This window comes from Phyllostomus hastatus, unplaced genomic scaffold (genome assembly GCF_019186645.2).
Source record: "Phyllostomus hastatus isolate PE091 unplaced genomic scaffold, TTU_PhHast_1.1 phas_scaffold_755, whole genome shotgun sequence".
Classification (NCBI taxonomy): Eukaryota; Metazoa; Chordata; class Mammalia; order Chiroptera; family Phyllostomidae; genus Phyllostomus; species Phyllostomus hastatus.
Genome location: NW_025334039.1, coordinates 7,701,633 through 7,725,434, shown reverse-complemented (window position 1 = coordinate 7,725,434; position 23,802 = coordinate 7,701,633). Strand labels below are relative to the sequence as shown.

The 23,802-nt window shown below is 42.4% G+C and overlaps 1 protein-coding gene across 4 annotated transcripts in view; it reads left to right on the top strand.

Annotated features, from left to right (window-relative positions):
- Positions 1–23,802, top strand: part of NR1H4 (nuclear receptor subfamily 1 group H member 4) — a 66,997-nt gene that overhangs the window by 14,990 nt on the left and 28,205 nt on the right. For 2 of the 4 annotated variants that reach the window (XM_045826479.1, XM_045826478.1), the window contains exons 2-4: positions 1,529–1,667; positions 2,304–2,438; positions 18,370–18,735. In XM_045826479.1, the coding sequence (XP_045682435.1) occupies positions 2,360–2,438; positions 18,370–18,735 (445 nt within the window). In that variant the 5' untranslated portion in view covers positions 1,529–1,667; positions 2,304–2,359. Of the gene's footprint in view, positions 1–1,528; positions 1,668–2,303; positions 2,439–11,632; positions 11,764–18,369; positions 18,736–23,802 lie in introns of those variants that run through there. The other 2 variants (XM_045826477.1, XM_045826476.1) reach the window with 1 other exon arrangement.

Below are 23,802 nucleotides of genomic sequence, written 5' to 3'. Positions count from 1 at the left end.
TCACGCCGTGTGTTCTCATCAATTCAGATGTACCCTGTGGAGTACTGCCCATCATGATGAGATGTCTACAGGTAGGGTAGCTCTTACAATTGTTTGACTAGGCGGTTCAATGTTGTTATTAAAAATGTGATATCAGTGATATCTTCAATATCAGTGAACAAACAGAAACAGACTCATAGATACAGAGTGATGGTTGCCAGAGGGGAGGGGTGTCGGGGGGCTGGTAGAAAAAGACGAAGGGATTGAGAAGTAAAACTTGTAGTTACAGAATAGTCATGGGAATCTAAAGTACCGCACAGGGAGTAGAGTCAATAATATTATAATAACCGGACGGTGCCAGTTGGGTACTGGGAATATCAGGGGAAACAACTTGTGGAGTGTAATGTGATCGTCTGAGTATATGTCCCTATGCTACACCACTGAAACTAACGCAGAATAATATTGAATGTGAACTGCACTTGAAGAAAATTTAAAGTAAAGTAAAAGCTGCCCTTGAAACCACAGCCTCCCTCTGCTGCTTCCTTGTCTTGACTCCTTTTCCCACCTGACCTGTCTGTTAGAGCACCCTAATCCTCATCTTCCTCAACAGCTTTGAGTACATTGTGTAATGGTCTGTGTGTTTGTGTGATTATTTTCTAATATCTCTATTCCTCATTAAGCTTGATGTCATAGACTGTGGGTCCCTTTCATCATTTTATTTCCAAAGATCTACCACAGAGCTTAGTGCTGAATACGTCCTCAGCAAATGTGTTTTTTTTTTAATTTAATTTAATTTATTTATTTTTAGAGAGGGAAGGGAGGGAGAAAGAGAGAGAGAAACATCAATGTGTGGTTGCTGGGGGTCATGGCCTGCAACCCAGGCATGTGCCCTGACTGGGAATCGAACCTGCGATACTTTGGTTCGAAGCCCACGCTCAATCCACTGAGCTACGCCAGCCAGGGCAGCAAACGTGTTTTGAAAGCATGAATCAGTGAATGAATGCGGCAAACACGGATTGGTGGACTGTCTCCCCGGCAGCCACGTCTGCCGCCCACCTCTGCTGGAGCTGGATCATTTCGCTGACCGAAGGAGAAAGAGAGACACGAATAGTAGGGCAGTCCTAATGTAATAAATATTAGTCCAATAAAAAACCCCTATATTCCCTTCCTGAGTAGAAAATATAAATATTTATATATTTGTAAACAAAGTGATTTCCTTGTGGAGATAGGATAAAAAGATTTGAAAGTCACCCTCAGAAAACAGCCTTGGAAAGGAAGTTCTGATAGCACATATTTTTTAAAACTGGTTTTTTTTTTTTAGGTGTTATTTATTTATTTTTAGAGAGGGAAGGGAGGGAGAAAGAGAGGAAGAGAGAAACATCAATGTGCGGTTGCTAGGGGCTGTGGCCTGCAACCCAGGCATGTGCCCTGACTGAGAATTGAACCTGCGATGCTTTGGTTCGCAGCCCGCACTCAATCCACTAAGCTACGCCAGCCAGGGCTGATAGCACATATTTTTATTATTTGACCTTTCAAATTCCTTCTTCAGGGAGGTAGAAGACATATTGGAAGGAAGAAAAGAAGGAAGCAAAGAAGACTTAGAGATAAAACTAAAAGTGAACACTGCTGCTCTCAGGTTCTTGAATGAAATCCGTACATCTACTCATGATGCAACTTCAGACATTTTGGTGAGATTTACCATTATTTTTTCTATTTATCATAACTTCTTTTTATCCTAGATAAAAAAAAATGGCCAAGGCAGACCATGAGAGTAAAAATGAAAATCCCTTAAATTTTCTCTGAAAGGCAAATATAAAGATCTTGGGGAAATGTTTTCTGAATTTTTGATTTGCCGACATAGTGCCTACTCAAGAAAATTCCAGTAGAAAGTGGTCTTAAATTACTTTTGTATCCGTGCAAAAAACTGTTCAATTTTAGAATGAAATTTAAGATATTAAATCATTGATTCGAGGCCTTTATATTTGTTTCTATTTTTTCTGTGTGTTAAAGAAATAAAGACAACCAAAATGTCATTACACTTTGCCCAAATTTCCCAAGTGTTGAAATTTAAATGAGACTATATGATGTTTCCTAGATAAATCAGAGAGTATCTCTTCCAAAAGCACACACCCTGGACATGGATAAGTTCAGACGAGGTGTAAAAATGATACATAGTGACAGCAAATACGTACAGAAAGGCCTTGGCAAATGACAAAAGGGAGCCATTCGCTGTTTTGTAAATTAGTTCGCACTCTCCCTCCTCCTCTCTCTTGACTAGCTCCTTCCTCTTCCCTGAACTCTCTGTTTATTTATTTGCCTTTCAGGGTGTTGTTTTGAAGACCACAATAACAAAGGTGCATTCTCAAATAGAAAAGTTTGGATGGGATCAAAAATGAATCTCATCCAACACTCTCACTTACCTGCCACGGATGAATTTTCTCTTTCTGATCATTTATTTGGTAAGTTGTCAAGTTCATGTAAATCTATGAATATGTACAACGAACCACGATTTGGAAACGCATGAGAAAAACACTTAGATGATGAGTGCAACAAAGAGTCCAGAAAATGCTTTTGTTCCTTCTAAGTCCGCAGTTAACGTTAGCTCCTGTGCAAGGATAGAGGTAGGTAGAACCTTGGATTCCTTGAACCTCACGGTCCTGTTTTATAGATGCGAACAGCAAGGCTTGCCCAAGGCCACGTGGCTAGGTAATTAACAGAGCTGGGAGTAGAAACAAATTCCTGCTCTAGGGCTGCGTCTGATCTTACTGCAGCATGTACTCAGTTATGAAGTCATGATTTTTACGGTTTAATATTATACCCATTAAAGGCTGAGGTTACTCTAGGTTATAGCTCTGCGATAGGTTTTCTACCCACCATCCTTCTGGTGCTGGGGCATATGTGGCACTGTGCCAGGGTGAGTCATTTCAACTGGCATGAGGACAAATTGTGCTAAGATGTTTCCAGTAGATCTGTAACTAGATGGTACCATAAAATGATATATTGCTCCACTTTATGCATTTATGGAAAAACTCATTATAAACAGTTTTCATTGGGAATATCAGCAATGACTCATCAGAGGTAAATTTTGGATGGGACAGGGAATTTTTGTGCACCACTCTTAAAATAATTCCCTTTTGCATAGTAGCCGTGGTAGGAGAGCTTGGCCCTGACCAGTGTGGCTCAGTTGGTTGAGCTTCATCCCACAAAACAAAAGGTAACCAGTTCAATTCCCAGTCAGAGCACATGCCTGGGTTGTGGCCCAGTCCCCAGCTGGAGGCATGTGAGAGACAATCAGTTGATGTTTCTCTCTCACATCGATGTTTTTCTCCTCTTTCTTCCTCCTTTCCCCTCTCTCCAAAAATGAATGAATAAAATATATTTTTCAAAGATTTTGTTTATTTAATTTTGGAGAGAGGGGAAGGGAAGGAGAAACAGAGGGAGAGAAACATCACTGTGTAGTTGCCTCTCATGCACCCCCTACTGGGGTCCTGGCCCGCAACCTAGGCATGTGCCCTGACTGGGAATTGAACCAGTGATCCTTTGGTTCGCAGGCCCATGCTCAATCCGCTGAGCTATACCAGCTAAGACTGAATAAAATGTTTTTTTAAAAGAGAGAGCACTTGAATGCTCTCAGTTATTCACTCTACATTAATATATGGACCATGGTAGATAATGACAGTGAAAATGCAAACACTTGAAATGCCACAAAAGTCAGTGTTTGAAGGCAAGATCCCCAATTTAATTGCAGACGTCCCTGGGAGATGTTGATAGTTTATGCTATTGCGTACGAGTCATTAGCACCTTAGTGTATAATGGTTTGACAGGTCCTTCCAAGGGGAGACCATTATTTGTATTACCTGTTTATATGTCTACCTGCCCCCAAACAGTATAAGAGCATTTAAGGGCAGTGATGATATTGTGTTAATCGTAGTTTGCACCTGATAAATAAGAATCAAGTCATAAATAATAGAAGGGAAGGAGAAAAGAGGTTAAGGAAAACAAGAGATGCTTATCAGTGACTCAGAGAGACCAAAGGCATCAGTAATTATTTATGAAATGCCAATTCTTGGACATACTGGCTGCATCTTGTTTCTCCCGTTTGCCTTTTCCTCATCCTGTGGATGCGTTCTAGGCCAGCAGGCCCCTATCTCTGTGACCAGCTACTTGACCATTTGCTTCTGGCCTATCCTGCAAATCCTTAAAGTAACCAGTGTTTAGACATCTTTATAATTTTTGCTCTACCAATCAGAATGCATGGAATAATTAAGACTGTAGGTACACATCAGAGACTAAGGAAAATTCCACTTAAGGTTTTTTCCCCCCATATTATTGTAAAACTCCATACTCTGCTCTGAAATTTTACGATTGCATGTTAAGGTCTCTGAGCAAGGGTATCGGGTTGAAGGTTGACCTCAGCAGCATGCAGTGAAAAGATGTGAGTAGGGAGAGGAACAGTGGGGAGGGTGTTGTCAAGTGAGAAGCATCAGAAAGTGATTGCTGATGAAGCACGGTGACTCGTGTATCCAGCGTGCTTTTTCTCTCATGTCTCCTTTGCTGGACCACATTCTTATCCAGTTTCCTAACACTTCATTTAAGGCTTCTGAGACTAGACAGCACAAGACGCATAAGCCACGATGCACGGCTGTTCTTCTCAGCTGGAGCAGCTTCTTCAAATCTTCATTTGGTCACCTCTCTTGGTAAACTAATCTGAACCATGTGTGGCCAAGCGGGGCTCCTTCCCTTTTCCCCATTAAGTTCTAGAGCCAGGGCTAAGCATTTTCCCCCCACATGTCTTTTCCCCAGGGTCTCCGTCTCACTCCATTCTACATACTTGAGCTAAGGTATGCCAAATTATGGGGTGAAGATTTGTATTTTTATCTCTTTATTCCTCCTGTCCATCTTCTTTTATGCTCTGGTGACACTGATGGATTCTCTGGCTCTCCCACCCAGAGCTTAGGATACAGAGCACCAGGGAAAAGACTGTGGCCATGGATGAGTAACCCACAGTGCCTCTTCCACCACTCTGGGACCTTGAAATATAGCAGAAATTCAGAAGTGGTAACTGATGGGCTCAACCAGCCAGAGGGCTAAACTCTTTTCCAATGGTCCAATCAAAATCAGGTTATACTCAAACAAAACTCCATTTGGTGAATGGAGTAATCAAAATCAGTAGTCACACTGTCACAACAAGAGCAAGTGAAGTTTGTGGATAGCTGTCATTTCTTCCATCTCAATGTTGAACACTGACTATATACGGGGGGGATGTAGTAAAGCAGGAAACAAGACAGGCAAGCTCCTAGTGAAGGGTAGACTCACAGGAAACATGCAAATAAATAAACAATATAACATCAGGCAGTGGTAAGAGCTATCAAAACAACAAACTAGGGTGATGTCATAGTAAACTGAAGAATGGGGCTGTTCTCAATGTCCTGGTCAGACAAGGGTTCTGGGGAATTATCAAGCTGAGCTGAGACTGAAAGACAAGCTAAGGAGAACATCCCAGGTGGAGGAAATAGCAAATGCAGAGGCCCAAAGTCTAGCATGGACTTGGAAGGGTCTTCTCACTTTTATTTAGGGCAGTTGAAGGAGTCTAGAGAATGGGCTCTGGACCCTGCATGTCCCTGAACCAGCACTTGTAAGAGGAGATTGTTAGACTTGGAACTCCATGACCGTGGTCCTTACATGGTTACCCTGAAAAGCGGAAAGCCAGGATCTGTGTGCAGACAGCTTATGTGAGAGGTATGCTCAGAGGGCAGATGCAAAGGACTGGGGCTTTGAGAGAAGAAAGGAGGGAAACCACTGTGAGTTGAGTTAAGAAGATCACTGCCATGGGCAAGGGGGCCTTGATCCCACTGGGAGCAGCCTGGGAAATTGGCCACTGAGGGACTGGGGAGGGGGACACTTACTAACTGACCTCTGGCTCCAGTTGGTCGAGGGCAGCCCCTGGGGACATTAACTCCCCAGCACTTCTGGGCTGTGCTCTTGCCACTCCCATTGGAACAAGGCCAGGTAGTCTCTGGAGGCATTAAAGGAGTTTGGGTCAGAAAACAAAGAGATGTGTGGCGTGTTCTTGAAGTGACAGGCTGTCAACACGAGGTGAGTCTGTCAACGTGATATGTACTGAAGCTCCATGTGAAATGAGAAGCTAAGCCAAAAGCATGTGGCACCAGATGGGTCTGTCACACAGTGTAGTGGGATTCTACACCGCCCCCTGCCCTCGCCCCAATAATTGGAATACTCACAGGAAGGCTAAGATTGGGGGTGGGTGCAGACTTGCTCTATAGCTCTGTTTTCTCAGGCTGGTCCTTGTAGAAAAGAAGGAAAGAAGCTTGGACAGAATGGAATTTAAAAAATGGGGCTGGAATCACCTCACGAGGGCCTTTAATTTATCGGGCTGCCACATACCCCTGACGAGTCCAGATGGGAATCTAGCTCATTGGTAACTCAATCCACACACAGGCCTCAGAATGGAAGGACATGGTGACCCAAGAGAGTTAAGTCTCCTTCCCTCTGGGAGATCCTGCACGCCAGGAAACTTGGTCAAAGATTAATTCAGTGGATTAAGAAAGACTTCTCTGGTGCATGGAGAAGGCATGATCTTTATGTAATTAGTGCATAATAAAAGGTAATAATGACAAAGTCCACAGCTTCTCATGGTTTGACATAGTGAGTAGGGTAGGAGGTAGCATGTTAGTTAAAATCTATGTTAATAGATTTAAATCTATGTTAGTTAAAATCTATTCTTTTAGCAAACCGTGGTTTAAGAATTCAAAAACAAAATCACTGAATTTCAGACTAAGTAGAAGAGCATTCTAATAATAGCACAGAATACGCAAGAGACGGTACAGTCTCTCACCAAATGCTCTCAGTGCGGTGAGTCCGGCTCACTCAGCTCAGTGACACTGGGAGAGGTTCACTGAATGTAAGTGACAACAAGCAATGAAACGGAGAGAAATAGTCTCAGAGGCGACTGAGACTCTCTGAACTTCAGTTTTTCCTCCCCTATAAAGCAGGGATAATAATGGCATCCCCTTCCCAGTTTTTTGGGAGGACCGAATGGCTGGGTGGGAAAGTGTTCTGGAAACTTGAAGTCATCATCAAACAGTATCATTAGTTCAGGGCTTGATACGTAGTTGTTATTATTTAAATTGTTGAAATGATAAACACCACTCTGCTCATTAAAAGGCGGAAGTTCTGTTTATCTTAACACTGTTGAGCGCAAAGATTTTTCAAGGAGCCAACAAAAATTGACATTGTGGAAATACATTTCAGGGTGCTCTCGGGAAAGAAACACATGTTCTCATTTTGGCACCGCAGCATGGCTAACAACAGCTGTGACATCCGAGTTTTTACATTAGTCTGTTACTGTGTCTAACAGTCTTTGTAAAGCCCCATTCCAGATGAGGCCCCACCAGTGGCAGGAGGCATGTCCTATATAATTCTGTTCCCTCGGATTCCATTTCCCTTAGCTATTTTTCATCACTTTATGCTCCTGTCAGCCCTTTATGCCTGTTTTCTCTGGGTAGCTTTATTTTTATTGGAATATGGTTCTTGCCTGTCTTTTCGCTTAAATTAAAAGAATATTTCCGGTGTTGCAGAGTCAGCCAGATGTTTTAAAATACAATTAAAGGTCTTGAGATGCAGTTTTGTGGAATATTCCTGACATTTGAGTCCAGGCGTTTGTTCATCTCACTGAGTTTAACTCCAGTGAGCACAGTCCTGGGTTGGTGGGTGAAGCAAAGCCGAAAGTTTCCAGAACGTGGAAAGACACCATAAAAAATGGAGTTTTGCTTGAGTATAATTTAAATATTTCTTATCCACATCTCTTCCACAAATTTAAGCGGTCTCCGAGATTTTTGTGAATTCGCTGTGGCTTTGGTTTTTGGTCTCCGAGGAATCTTAGATCTGGTGTTTTTGTGACTGAAGTTAAGAAATGGGTGAAAGAAAAGAAGTATCTAAAAGCATTTCTTTATTATAAAATATATTAATCCCTTTTTAAGAATGGGCATGCGTAGCTTGGAAAAGGCATGCAGCGAGGCAGAGAATGATAGACAAGCTGGCCAGCTGGTAGGTGCAGCCGCTGCCATCCAGGGCACAGCTCTTTACAGGCTAAGACACGAATCTCAGGGGCACTTAGAAGAACTGAGCTGAGAGGAGTTGACTATAAAGTCAGATTACAAATTCACAGCTTTGCAGTGATAAAAAAAATTGTGATAATGCCAGCAGCTACCAATTCCTGAGCACTTTCTACATGTCAGGCATCACGCCGAGTACGTTTTAGATTTTGAAGCAGGCAGACTTCCCGCACTCGGTCCCATCTCTGCCATTGACGAGTGTGTGGTGTTAGGCAAATTCGTTAACTTCGTTCAAGATACTTGCCTTACTTATTACAGCTCTCAGGAGAATGCCTGGCATATCATAAGTACTCTATTAGCTATTTACCATTAATACTAATATTGCAACACTCCTATGAGGTAGATACCATTACTATTCCCCACCTACTGGTGAGAAAGTGGAGATTTAAATGTGTTGGATAACTTGTTTAAGGTTCCCCAGGTAGTAAGTGGGGAACCAAAATGTGATCAGGGCAAGAGTCAGAATTGCATGATTAAGGAGCCAGGCTAAGAGAGTATTCCTGTTCACCTCAGCGGAGAAAGGCTTTCCGAGAAGATTGTGCCACTCCAAGTGTGTTGGCCAAGTCCCTTCTTGAGGCTAGTTCTCAGAAGAGCATTGCCCACATAGACTCTGGGAGTTTCCTTTTTTCATAGCTTCATCGCTGATGCCCCCACTTGCCCCGACTGGTGTGTCATTCACGTTGCTCCCAAGCACGGTCTGTAACTGCGCTGTTTGGTCCAACTTTCGTGGTGATGAAGATGTTCCAGACCCACTTTGTCCAATGCAGCAGCCACTATCCACATGTAGCTTCAGAACACTTAAAATGTGACTAGTGCAACTGAGAACTGGGTTCTAATTTATTTCATTTAAATTAATTTAAGTAGCCCTGTATGGCTAGTGTGTACTCTTTCAGACAGTACAGAACTGCAGGGGGGAAATGTACCATATTTCCACTTTTTTAACCTTTTGTATTTCTTTATTCCTAGTTGTGGTATAAAACACAGGTGCCTTCCAGTAGTGATATTCACTTGAATTTTTATTTTTTAATTGAATGTATTGGGGTGACACTGGTTAACAAAATTATACAGGCTTCAGGGGCACAGTTCTGTAACATATCATCTGTATATTGCACTGTGTGTTCCCTGTCCTGAGTCCAGTCTCCGTTCATCACTGTTCATCCCCCTTATGGGCTCTTCCACCTTCCCATAAAAAAGTGTATTAAAAAGAAAATTAAACAAGGCAGTTGGTCATCACTGAGAGAAACAAAGAAATCCAATTAGTCTAATTATAAGAACATCTTGTATGGATTTCATTCAGCAATGACGTTTTCTTAGATTAGCTAAATTATCCTGCTCATTTTTTCTTTTCTTTTCTTTTCTTTTCTTTTCTTTTCTTTTCTTTTCTTTTCTTTTTCTTTTCTTTTCTTTTCTTAGTATAGAAGTGTCTGAGGGCAAAAGACAGACCCATTTGTCTGACCAGTGCAAAACTGAGCACAGAATTCTTGCAATAGAAAATTCAGAGGTGGTTTGCCCCGGTTCACATCCTGTGGGTAGCTCTTGTGCCTCAAGTCCTCTCGAGGCAAGGATAGCTCGAACTGTGAGGAGAGGAGCATGAGGTCAGAAGCAAATAGGATTGAGAGCAGCGTTGCCAAAGGGAACCGCTGATTGAGCAATTCAAATTGAAGGACGCCATGGGCCATTACTCTTCCTTCTCGTCAATTAGGACAAGTGTGCTTTAGTTTTTTAGCCACAGGGTTTTGAGTCAGAAGACCTTAGTTAAAGTTTAAGTTTTATCCCTTAATAACTGGGTGACTTTAGATGGCTCATTGAGCTTCACTGAGTTGCTTTTCTGAGTCTGTAAAATAGGGCAGAGAGAGTGGGTATCATAAATAACAGCTTCCTCAACGGGTGCAAATAAGGAACAGGTGAGAGAGAATGCATGTGAAACCACACTAACCTTGTACAGGCTGTAGAAACATCTTAGTGATGATTATTACATTTATATAGGTCATGTTTGCCTTTCAAAACTGCTTTGATATTTATTATGTCATTTTATCTTCACAAAAGGTCTATGAGGGAAGTAGGGCAGGAATTATCTATGTTTTACCATCTGTTGATGTATACAGATGTGGCCACAGAAGCTGAGAGACTGGCCTAAGGTTACACAGTGCACCTGCCTGCCCAGCCCTGGATTTACTGAGTCCTATTCTAAAGGCCCCTCTTCCAGAAATAATCCACAGTCACAAGCTTGACATCTACCAGTTATGCTGCAGAAATGACTCCTACTCAGTATGCAAGCTACCTAAAACATGAGTCCAAAGCTGAATACGCACAGCATCAATATAATGTTGGGTATCCACCCATTGTACTGACAATTTAATAAACATTATTTTAATTTTCATAATAATTCTATGAGATTATCTGATTATTAGGAAATTGAGGCAGAAAACAGTTCAGGAATTTGTCCACGGTCCACAGAGCTAGTGAATGCCAAGTGAGCCTGAATGTATTAGTTTGCTGAAGCTGCCACAGCCCTGGCCACAGTTGGTTGGGGCAGCATCCCGTAAACTGAGGGGCCAAGGGTTCCATTGCCGGCCAGGACACATGTCTAGGTTGCGGGGTCAGTCCCCATTCAGGGTGCATACGAGAGGCAGTCTGTTGAGGTTTCTCTCTCACATAGATGCTTCACTCCCTCTCTCCCTTCCTTCCTCTCTCTTTCTAAAATCAGTAGTGTATTCTCAGGTGTGGATGAAATAAAAGCTACTGTAATGAAATACCACATACTGGGTGGCTTAAACAACAGAAATGTATTGTTTCATCATACGGGTGGCAAGAAGTCCAAACTGCAGGTGCCGGCCGGGTTGGTTCCTTCTGAGGGCTGTGAGGGAGAAATCTGTTCCTGGCCTTGGAGAGCCTTGGAGAGCACTGACTTGTGACTGTTTTCATCCCTGTGTCTCTTCACAATGTCTTCTCGCCACACGTGTCTTTCCCTGGCCCAAAATTCCATTAGTATAAGGACCCCAGTCTTACCGGATTAGGAACCAACCCAATGACCTCATGTTAACTTGATTACCTCTATAAAAACCCTGTCTCCATATAAGGTCACCTGCTTGGATACTGGGGTTAGAACTTCAACATATTAATTTGGGGGGAGCACAATTCCACCAGAACACTGGATGTAAACCCAGATCGAGTGGCTGCACACTGTGACACATTATGCTTCCACGCTTCCTGTTGTTACCGAGCTATACGGTTCCATAGCCTTTCGATGGGAACAAATTTTAAGTTCTGGAGCATGGCACTTGATTCCCTGAATCCACTTTTAGAGCAACAGAACAGAAATACACCCTGCAAAATTTCTTAAAGTGGAAAGTGTTCCCCCAAAATGTTTATCTAAGAGACTGGTTTCCAGCTTACTAGGCAATTTGGCATCGAGGACTTTTCTCATAAACATTTACAAATATTCTGCTCGGTAATGAAGTTAATCAGTAAGCCACACAACCTCTGGCCCCTGTCACTCCTTCCCAAGTCTCATTTTCAGTTGCTGGGAATAAGGTAAGAATGGTAATGCAGTTTCAGGAGTTAGAAAATCCCGTTCAGATTAGTCCTTGTCACAGCCGCACACCGTCAGGATTTATCATGGAAATGATGGGCATGAAGCCTGCTAAAGGTAGGACACTGCTCCCAGCTGCTCTCGGTCGGGCTCCTGCAACTGGCCTGAGGAAAAGGGGGAGACTGGGGGTCGAGATGACGGTCACAGGTCTCTATCAAAGATGGCTCGGTCAGAACCGAGAGGCTGGGGGGAGAAGTGCGGGGCGGGAGTGATTTTTATAGGCCTCCAGGTAGGTATTTCACTGACTTTAAACCTAAGGATGTTCTTCCTAAAATTCTTCAGTAGATATTATGTAAAATTAGCACCATTGTTTCAAGGGAAACACTAAGCAGTTCTAACCTGAATGCTCACGAACCCTCGAAATAGCATTGTAAAGTATATTATTTAACGCAGTGTTTTAGAAATGGCAAGTCTCAGATCCCAGAGGCTCATGAAATCTGTTTCGTGGCTTTCGCCAGCATTACACACTGGAATAGAATAGGATAGAAGTACAGAGTAGGTAGAGTAGCACGGAAATCTCAGCGTGCCCCTCGAGGAGCAAAGAGAAGTGCTGCTTCGTAGGAATTTTGTTTCAATGACTTACGTGTAAGCGTGCACAGGGGTAGAGACAGAAGGTCTATTTCGAACTGTGGGTTCTGGGGAGAAAAATAAAAAGAGATTAAGGAACACTTATTTTCTGAACTACTTTCACAGTCTATTTCTCCTAATAGTCTATGGAAAATCAAATGGACAAAGAGTTCAACTTTAGGCCTAAGGTCTTTATTTTTTTCTGAAGCAAAACATGGATTATAATTAAAACGTAGGAGTAGAATGAAGACAGCATATTTTGTCTGTGTTAACATTCTTCTCAAAATAGCATCTTACCTTTTAAATTTCCAGATAGAAGAGGAACTAACCATTTTTTACAGTAATTTCAATGTTGAACATATTGTGACCACAGACTTGGCAGCATAGTAGTTTGTTTGAATGTGATGTTTAAAAGTGACCGATGGACGTGGACAGCAGTGTGGTGATTGTTGGGAGGGTGGGGGTTAAGGGGACAAAATGGTAATGGAAAAAACATAGGAAAGATTACATTTTAAAAAGTGACTATTTAGAAATGGAAGTTAGTTGAAAGGCTGGGGAAGTAAATTTCCTACTATTTCCATTTAACATTTATTGAACATTTGCACCGTGTCAGGCTTTGGGTAAGGTGCCAGGACTACAAAAGGGAATATGTGATGATACGATACTCCAGGAAGCTCCCAGGCTAGCCCCAGCAATAACAAAAACGTGCTCAACATTATTGCCGCGTCAGGCCCTGTGCAGTTTACGTTCCTTGTCTGCCTATGTCTTCGCTAAAACCTCTCATTTGGGTACTGTATTAGTCCAGCTTTGTAGAGGACAGAAGGTTAAAGAAGGTCAATGTCTTTAGCAAGTTCATACATGTAGCAAATTGCAGGTGAATGGCATCCAGAGCTGTCTATGAGGTAGGCCCCTTGTAACCAGTTTGGCATTTCCCCTCCAGTTCAGCGTGGAAGATTAGCCTATAAACAAACAAAAATGGTTATCACCGCTTCTAAGCGCTGCGGTAGAGGTGTGTACAGAGGGTAGGAGGGATCAGTGCTACCCAGTGGGGCTCAGACAGACCTCACAGAGGAGGTGGCCACCGACACCCCAGCACCAGGAAAAGCAGACAACTCCGCAAATGAAGCTGTATCCTCTAGTCAAGAATCCATGAATTAGGAAGTAAATGAGGCAGAGAAGGCAATTTTCCCATTCATGAGACACTTTAGCAGACGTCGTGTTTACTGTGGGTGGCACAGTGCCAGAAAGGAAAACTGGGTAAAGCCTGGACATGCCGTCGGGCTGCGGAGCTGTGAGGTCCTGAGAAAGTGCCATCGCTCTTACACGAACCCTGTTCTTCCCTGCGGGTGCGCAGTGGTTCTGACCGCGGACTCCTCAGAGCTGCACCGTTGTGATATCGTTAGCCACATGTAGCTACCTCATTTTAAATTTTAATTATTTAAAATTAAATGAAAAATTCATTTCCCCATTATTGCTAGCCATGTCTCAAATGCTCACTATTCCATATGGTCAGTGGCTAATGTGTTGATAGGCAGAGAGCACTTCATCATCTCAGAAAGTTCCCTTAGACGGTAGGTACTCCTCTAGAGAAACTGTTACATGCTGCAGTGTCTCTGCCCAGAATTCGTGTCCTCTGCAGGGGGTCTCGGACCCCCCCCGCCCCGGGAATCTGTTCAGGTGTTCCCCTTTAAAAACTCTTTCCTCAACTCTCTACTCTTATTTATGTGGAATTTCCTGTAAGAAGGAATCCAGATTTTCCAACTGCTTGATAAACTGATCCCCCCCAAAAAAAAACCCACTCACAAATTCAAACTTATATGTATATCTCTTTATTCAAATAGAAATAAATTTACCTTTTCAGAACGCATACTCTAAACTTGACCTGCCTCTGCTTATGCTCTATCAGAAACTTCTGTGTTTGTTTCCTCGGTTTTGTCCCAGTCTTTGATATCCCCCCTTGCAGCACACACACACACACACACACACACACACACACACACACAGAGGAGTGGCCTTTTCTCTCTGTTGTCTGCCTCTCTTAGTCATTGCTTTATCCTCAGAGCCTGGCACTGTATCTAGCAAATGGTAAGTGTTCAATATATACATATAAGTGAAAAGGTACCCTATCATTTATGTCATCAAAACAGACTGATAGATATTAACCATTACTAATTATCAATTAACTGTCATTAGAGTCGGAGTTTTACGAGTTTCTTCAGGAATCAAACATGCCTTTTTATAGCACTCAACTTGTCAAAACTCAAGGACTGTTTTACAGTCCGAACTGCCTTCTGAGATAGCAAGGCTGGGTGTTGTTAACAGCCCCATTTTATGGAAGAAATCAAGACAGAAATGTTTGGCAGTGGTTCAAGGTCTCACAGTCAGTTCACAGTGGAATTTGTTCTAGTGTCCCATGTTGAAATACGCTGGCCGTGGCGGGGTTACTTTACTGTAAGTTGCCTGTATAGTTATTGTCTCCACTCTGTAGAGAGTGGAGCGGGGACAATGAAATACTTGAAGTATTCAATACGTGTGCTTTGGGAATACAGGCATTATTATTCATTGTGTGCCACTCTCCTATTCTTACCATGTGTTGTCGTTTCATGTAACGGAAGTGATGTCTTTGGGAAAGCCTCCCATTTTAACTGAGATGATTCCAGAGATTGATATGCTGTTGATACCAGGGTCTGATGCGCTGGGTGCCTCTTGGTTACAAAGAGCTTTGTTTTGTTGAAATGATGCTCAGAGATCTTGGAATTGTCATAAGAGGAGAAAAACGCACACATTTCCTTGGATTCCACAGAATCCAGATTCTGTCACTAACTGGCCTTGGGCAAGTTGCTTCACCTTCCTGCAAGGGTAGGCGGAGAGAAACCAGGCTCGGGGGTGGAGATTTGGGGTAGATTAGGGGTAAGATGGTTTGGAGGACAAAATCTGGCTATAAGTTCACGTGAAACTGTTTTTAATGCTAAGTTCTTTGCGATCCTATTCACTCCGGAAATTTTAGTCATGTGATTATTAAATAAATTGGGATTTTATATGTTTCTTTTTTTTCTGCCATAATTCCATACACTTATGTTCTTCCATTTTGTGGTCTTTGGACCAATCTTTTTACCTGTTCGATGTTCTGACTCGATGTTCCGGTTTCACACGAACAAGTCGAGCATGAAAGAAGAAGTTCACGTCTGCACAGATACCGTACGCTTGGTGCTCTGCCAGTCACTCTCTGGGTCAATGCCGAAAGCATTCTTTTTAACAAACATTAAATATGCATGTACTCCACTTTACCATTGTCCAAAAGCTCTGAATTCTAATGTCCATGGACCGTTAGTCATACACTTACAGACATGTTAGGTATGAAGAAGGATTGTAGTAAGATTATCCAGCACGGAGTCTGTACAGATGAGCAAAGGTTGGCCCAGGCAGGGAAGCTAGGTGCCATGTAACTAGGTTCAGAGCCAGAACTCGCAGGGACTCAGACTCAGGGAAACTTCCGAGAGAAACTATACTTAAAGGAAAAGTGAGAAGTAAGTGAATATTATTAGTGAGACGAAGCCCTCAGAGGGGATGGATGTATTATTGCAGGTAGCCCCAGGCTCAGAAAGCAGCACACGGGAAAGTTCCTGAGTCTGGAATCGGCAAGGAACGTTTGTGGAATGGCTGGAAAAGAAAGGGTAGGATCACACTGAGCCCTACAGATCTAGTGAGAGGTTATCTGCAAGGAGAGCAGTGAAGAGACTAAAGAACTCAGAGAGAGGAAGAGAAAGGCTTTACTGTCAAGCTCTAAAGTGTTGCACATCTGAAGTTATCCTGGAGAGGGACAGTTCCGCACACGGGCTTTGAAGTCGGACTCCCAGAGTTCAAAGCTCAGCTACTTAGGTACCTACCTGAGTACAGTTGCCAAAGTTCTCTATGCCACAGGCTACCTGTTTGTAAGTGGGGTAATGTTAATTACCACATAGGATTTTGTGAGAGGCATGTGAAAATATACAAGTGCCTGGCACTAGGAAGAACTCCATAATAAAGTTTTCCAAAAGTAATAGTAGTAATAAGAACAATAGTAACAACCATCTTGCGAGCATTGTGAAGAGCATTCATTCCACGTGTATAGACGCATAGATTCACAATCCCTAATCGACAATTCCAAATCCCCAAAACTCCAAAAACTAAGTGTTTTTTTCAAAGTGTGGCGCAAACTTCTTCAGTGGCAAAACCTGACCTAAATGAATGTGAGGGCATTCACGGACTTCGTTTATTTCTCTGACTGTGAGCATTCATGCATTGCATCGTGGAAAGGATTGCTGTTTGGTGCCGGGAGAAATAATACTGTATTCTATTCTAAAATCAAACAACTCCAGATTTAGAAACACAGGCGACTCCAAAGTTTCAGATGAGGAACTGTGGATTTGTATTATTTCACTCTTCAGCCACCCTTGATCTATGTATTTTCATCCCAAGCCCACCGCTGTAAAAACTGGGGTTATCAGTACTCCAGGTAATTTGCTCAGTCTCATGGTTCTTAGAGGTGGAGATGGAAATTTGGTTTAGGGTTGCCTGATCATGCTTTGAAGAATCAGACATGTTTGGACACTCTCCTATATCTTATTTATGTCTGTGAAATTTTCTAGTGTTTTGTATAATTTAAACAGTGTTATTTTCTAAAGAGCCACAGTTTATGTTTCTAGGAAATAGAAGCATTTTCACAACCTGATGGTTTTCTGTGACCTAGAGGTTTTCTAGATAAGGGTCTCATTTCATAATGGCAGGGGGAATAATGATTATTACAATTTTGGTGGCAGCTATATAATTCATCTAGCACTTTATGTGCCTACACATTTAGCCAAGTACTTGCATTTTGAATGCATTACCTCATTGAATCCTTACATCAGCCTAATGAGGCAGGTATTAAATCTTGTGTGAAGAGAAAACAGGGACTTAAAGATGTTAAGTAAACAGTCCACGTGCATGGATAGTGGGTAATAAAATAAAGCTGGGATTTGAACCCAGGTGGACAAATTTCAGGCACGACATTCTTTTGTGTGTGTGTGTGTGTGTGTGTGTGTGTGTGTGTGCATTCTCCCGCCCCAGAGAACAGTGCAGAAATCTCACGTGCCACTGCCGCCAGCACCCAGTTCCCTCTGCCCTGGACGAAGAACTCCCTCATATGCACACAGTGTTTTTTACCATTCATGAAAATGTGCACATTATTCTATAGCTTAATTTTTTCAACAAGCACCGTATTATAGAAACCTTTCCGAATCAGCACACGTGTTGTTTCACATTTGCATAGTATTTCATTGTATGGACATAACATAATTTATTTAACCAGACTCCTATTGATGGCTATTTAAATCACTTTCAGTTTCAATGGTTCTTACAAATGTTGCTGCGAATGAACACTTTACGCAAACATTTTTTTCGTTCAGATGCAAGTATACCTCTGAAAGCAGTTTTCTAGCTGAGGATCATTGGGTTCAAAGAGTGTTTAAATTTTAAATGCGGAAAGCTGGTGACAAATTGCCCTTCAAGAACTTGGCTTTCCCGAGCATGTGTTGTTGAACTTTTTTAACCTTTACATGTTTAAGGGTGAAGATTATGATATTTTCTATTGTCGTTTCAATTTAAATTTAATTATCGGCAAAGATATACACATTTTTATATCTTTTTAATGCACTCGTGTTTTTATTTCTAAAAACTGACCATTCATGTCTTTCATCATTTTTCCATGGAATGTTAAATATTCTCCATGTTGAGTGCTTCTTTAACAGTCTTTTTGTTTTTGTTTTTAAAATGTTCCTATTTGTTTTCAGTTTTCCATGTTGAATGTTTTCTTACTGGTTTGCAAGAACTCTTGACATATTAATGCTGTAACTATTTGGTCCGTCCTTTATGTTGTAGATATTTTTCTGAGCTTATAATTTAGTCATTTAATTCTTTGTGCAGACTTTTTGATGTAAAAAAGTTGTTAATTTTTGTATAGTTAAACATCTCAGTCTCTTCCCAGAGCCCACACTCTTAAACATAATGCATGCTAAACTGCCTCTCTGATGTATAGAATGATAATGTTCATTCCAGTGTTATTGTCACTTTGTCCAGGTGTACTCACAGAACCAACAGCGGGCCCCCTGGGACAGAATCTAGAAGTGGAATCATACTCACAATACAACAATATTCAGTTTCCCCAAGTTCAACCACAGATTTCCTCATCATCCTATTATTCCAACCTGGGTTTCTACCCCCAGCAGCCTGAAGAATGGTACTCTCCTGGAATATATGAACTCAAGCCAATGCCAGCTGAGGCTCTCTACCAGGGAGAGACTGAGATAGTAGAGATTCCTGTGACAAAGAAGGCCCGAATGGGCGCATCAGCGGGGAGAATAAAAGGAGATGAGCTATGTGTCGTTTGTGGAGACAGAGCATCTGGATACCATTACAATGCCCTGACCTGTGAGGGGTGCAAAGGTAAGCATCTTTTGGTTGGCAGTGTTCTCCTTGTGAAGGTTTTACTATATTGGTTGTCGAAATCCCTCCGACTGGATCCTCCCCTTTCCCCAGACAATTTCCCACTTTCCCCTCCCTCTTCCTTTCTCCTCACCTTTGTTTCAATGTCTTAGATCTCCAGGAGGAGCCTGTTAGAATATTTTGCTTAGATATAAGTAACTTTTTTCCTATTGACAACCTTATACTTAGCTAAGAAATTTATGATTGTGGATTTTGTTTTTTTTAAAGAGACACTTGAACTTAAGTCTTTTAAAATTAAGAAAGAAGGAAGTATTAATAGATTATTTCAACAGGTATTTCACTTAGCAGACCCGTGTGAGATGCTTTGGGGGTGGGGAGATCAGGGAAATTTCTATCCATTTAGAATGAATAATATAACACATGAATGAAAAATATAACACATGAAATATAAAAACAACTCAATTTAAAATCCTATGTGATTACTATCCCAAGAAGGACAAGGTAATAAGTTCATAAAATTTCAGAGGAAAGAACAGAGTGGACTAGTAGGTTAACTTGTTTATCTTTGTATTTCTTCATTCAACAAATATTTATGGAATGCCTACCTTGTGTTAGGTACTCTGCTAGCGTCTATGACATTGAAAGCTGAATAAGAACTGCCCTTGAGCAGATCTGTGAATGGTTTGCCAAATTCAGGTTCCCAGATGGCCATGATTGCCGTGCAAATAAACAGTCACATAAGAATGGCTCAAGGACATTTCAAACCTTTGAAAGTTCAAATGATCAGATTGTGTAAAAAAAACAACATTAGTCACCTCTTAAAAACTTGATACGATGTCATTACATTTTTAAAACATAAAGTGGTGTTTATGTCCCACATCTAAAAATTAAAACATCTCTAAAGAAAATTTAAAATATCTCATTTATGGCCTTCAAAATATCCTTCATCTCTTTGTGGAGAGCCAAGTGCGTGTAGGTAAAAAGAGAACTTATAAATTCTTTGAAGGTGTCAGTGATGTCTTCAGCTCTACCACTCCCCTTTGTGCCCAACACAATGCCTGCTGCATAGTAAGTGAGGGATGAATGTTGTTTGAATGACATGTGAAAATCCACGTTCATCGCTGGTGCTTAGTATATATAACTCTACTTTGTAAAAATATATTCAAACTCTTTTATCTACTTGATTTTTTGCATACCCCCAAATGATAAAAGTAATATTACCTTCCCATTCCCATATTTGGTGGCATTTTTTTTTTTTTTTGAGCAAGCAGAGTTTTGGAGATGGAAAGCTGCTTTTGTGACAGTTAGAAAAAAAGCAGTGAAAGTTGCTAAGAGGATAGATCTTAAATGCTCTCACAAAAAAAGAAAAGAAAAGAAACGGTGGGGATGTGGCTGCCCGATGGAGGTGTTAGTGAAGGCCGTGGTGGTCATCATTTTGCAACATGTAAGTGTAACAAATCAACATGTTGTAACTCTCAATGTACACAATGGTGTATGGCAATTATATCTCAATAAAGCTGGAAAAAAGAAACAAAATAAGCTGAAATGAAAAAGAGGGAGAGTTGAAAGAAAGCAAGGAGGAATAGCTAATGGGTTAGAAAAAATGAAAATTTCAAAATGACCAGCCTGAAAGTTGGATTAAAATAAAAAGAAAATTCTACACGTAGGTTTGAGAAGTCAATTGCCAACCTACATAAAAGAAAAAGAGTTTTGTCGTAGCTCTAGTCAAAAAGTGAGTGGACCCTGGCCAGGTGGCTCAGTGGATTATCCTGATAATGCCAAGTTTGTAGGTTCAATCCCAGTCAGGGCACCTATAAGAATCAACCAATGAATGCATAAAGAAGTGCAACAGCCAGTCAGTGTTCCTTGCTCTCTTTCCCTTCCTCTCTCTAAAAATCAATTTTAAAAAGTGGCTGTGTCTGTTACTGTGGAGGGTAAAATCTTAGAGATGATCCAGAGAATGCTGTTACTAATTTTTAAAGACATCCATAAAGTAAAAATATAAAAAAACAGATTCTATATGTGCAAAGGACATGGTCTTAGACCATTATCATTTTTTTGGCAACACTTACTCTATTTGATGTTGACTTATTACCAAAAACCTTCCCACCTTGACTGTGTAGACCAGTGCTACTCAAAGTGTGGTCGCCGGTCCAAAAGTATCAGTTCAGCATCACTTGGAAAGTTGTGGGAAATGCAAATTTGAGGGCCCTTCCCTACACCTATTGAATCAGAATTTCTGGGAGTGGGGTCCAAGAATCTGTAGTTTAACAAACCCTCCGCAGTAAAGTTTGACGACAACTGATGTAAATCATACCTAAAAGGCACCTGAGTTGACTTATCTGGCCAGGCAGCTCGGTTGTGTATTGTGATTGTGAAATTATCAAAGGTGGGGGAGGGGGAGACGCTGCTGTCCAGTCATCAGCAGGAAAATTCAATAGATGGAAATGTTGACTGGAAACACACAAAATCTAACCAAGTCATGTTTCCTGCTTGGAGAGAAAGAGAAGAGAACACACATAGTTTATTCTGAAAATCCGATTCAGAAGAAAACCCCCTTTGTAAATTTGAACCTACAAATCTCAGTGCCAATGACAAGCCAATGCTATAAACATTTTCTCAGATCCTTGCAGAAACTATGGGAAGTAGGTATTACAGAGCCTATTTTAAAGGTGAGGAATAAGCACTTCATTTCAAAAAGAAGCTGAGATTTGGAGGCCAGTGCTAATAGCTTATGTGATATATTTACTATACTTCAGTTGTCAGCTTGTAAATCCTCATACCTTATCCCCATTGTATAGATGAAGAAAGTGAGGCACAAGAAATTTATCAACTTCTTCAAGGCTTCTCAGCTAATGAGAGGTAGAGCTTCAAATCTATAGCTTATAAAATTAACTCCAGAGCTTCTATCATTAACCTCTAGGTTACAATGCCTTTTATTGCTTGTCCACTAAGTGATCATTCTACTGTTTGAGCTGTTTGTTCAAGGCCAATATTGACTGATTCAGCGGCCAAAGGAAGCAACTCAAGAGCTCAGCTAGGTGCTAAGGCGTTGGTATTGCCCACGCCAAGGGCATAAACCCCTCAAGGCAGTAACCCGGGCCAGCTCCCCTCCTTGCAGGTGAAGGCTATGGTGAAACCTGGTCCCCCTGAGAATTATTCGGTGCTGTGGCAGGGTGACTAGAGTGAGACCCGTGTGCCAAGGACAATCCTAAGAAACACCGACTTCAGGATTGAGAAAAAACACCAAACCCAACCAACACACAAAAAGCACTGACGTTAAAGGCAGGCAAGGAGGAGAAGCCCACAAAGGGTTCAGAGGATAGAAGTCAGGGGCAGCAGGCTCCGGGGAAGTGCAGGGTCACAGGGGACAAGGCAGGGGACCGAAGAGTGGTCAAAAGAGAACCAGTGGTCAGGGTAGTGCGGGAAGGAAAAGTTGGAACTGAAAGTAGATACATTTTCAAGAGCAGAGCTTTCTCATTGATTTCGATTTGAGACTTTGCCCCCCTGGTGGCAGCAGAAGGACCCGAGCGCCAGGGAGGACATGACATGGAGTCATGCGGGACACATGCTCTGCGCCAGGGTTGGCGATTTGTTTCTGTAAAGAGACAGGGAGTAAGTGTTTTAGGCTCTGCACCATAGCGGTCTCTGTTGCAATTGTGCAACTTGGCAAACACAGCCACACAAAGAAGAGGCATGGCTTTGGCTTTACTTAGCTCCCCCAAAATAGGCAGGAAATTTAAAAAAAAAGGCACAGGCAAGGAGCTGAATTTGGCCCATGGACCTCGCTGTAGTTTGGTGACCCCTCTTTTAGACCAGACACTCTCAAGGGCCAGTGTCAGATGAACTGGAAGCTGCACTACCCTCAGGACCTGGGTGCAACAAATGTAACCACACATTTTGCATAATTGGGTTTTGGATTTAATTCAAGCCCTGGTGACAGCTTTATTTCCTTTAATTGAGGAGTATGGTACTCACCATCTCCATCCCCACAAAAAGTCATTTTTCTGAGGTTTTGCCTAAGCTCCTGGATTTTGTAGCCTCGTGGAGGGATTGGGCACTGGTCCGTGAGGGGAAGCTCTGGTTCTCAGGGCTGTTAACACAGTGTGGCTTCCTTGCGGGCTTGTCCTTCAGTCACCGGTGGGAAGGGTCTCGGAGGCTCTGTCCCGGGGTCCTGGCCACACCCCTCCCTCCTCTCGTGCCCTCCTGCTTTTCTGCAGCTCAGGTGGACGCATTCTTGAGGCTGCCCCAGTGGCATGCTGGGATGCCCAGCTGTCCAGAGAGCCCACACAGCCATCTTACCTGCTCCTATGCCATGCTGGGTGCAGGGAACCCCGAGGGCCTCTCCAGACAGATGCTCCCCAAGAAAAGACACAAGACTTCCTGTGCCCCAGGATTCCCAAATGACGTGGAGTCTCTGTAATCTTTCATTGCACCCCTCCCAGGACGCAGCCTGGGGATGGGGGCTGAGAGGAACAGAGCTACTCAGGGCCTTGGCAGGTACTTAACACGTTTGAGCTCGTTCACTTCCTCTGTGACTGTCTGCCTCTCCCAACCGGGGAAATGTAGTGTCTGGGATCTTGAAGCTTAGGCTTTGGTGACTGAAAGCCAATAATTGACTCCTTTGTGCTTTGCATATGTTCCCTTGAGAAAACAAGTGAAAGTTGCCCTGGCTTAGTGAGTAGGGAAGTGGCCCACTGAACAGGGCAATGGACGAGTGAAAGAACCAGCAACCTATGCCAGGCAGCCTGTTAGCTGAGCCAGCTTGGTCCTCCCCGCAACACCGCTTGGCTATCTGCGCTGCCTGGCATAGGCTGCGCCTATGAAGTGCAGGACAAACTCCCTTCCCCGACTCTCCACCAAAGAGAGGGTGGGCTTTGATGTTCGACAGGCATGCATTGAATCTAGGCTCTGTACTTGCTGAAGGAGTAAGCAAGGTATGTAAGATACCAGTCAGTGTTCAGTGAAACAAAACAGAAGCCACATTTCAAGTAGAAAGGAATTAATACTGGAGAAGTTGGAAGGGCAGCGGAGCAGGCTCTATTCTGAGCCTCCAGGACGGTGCTC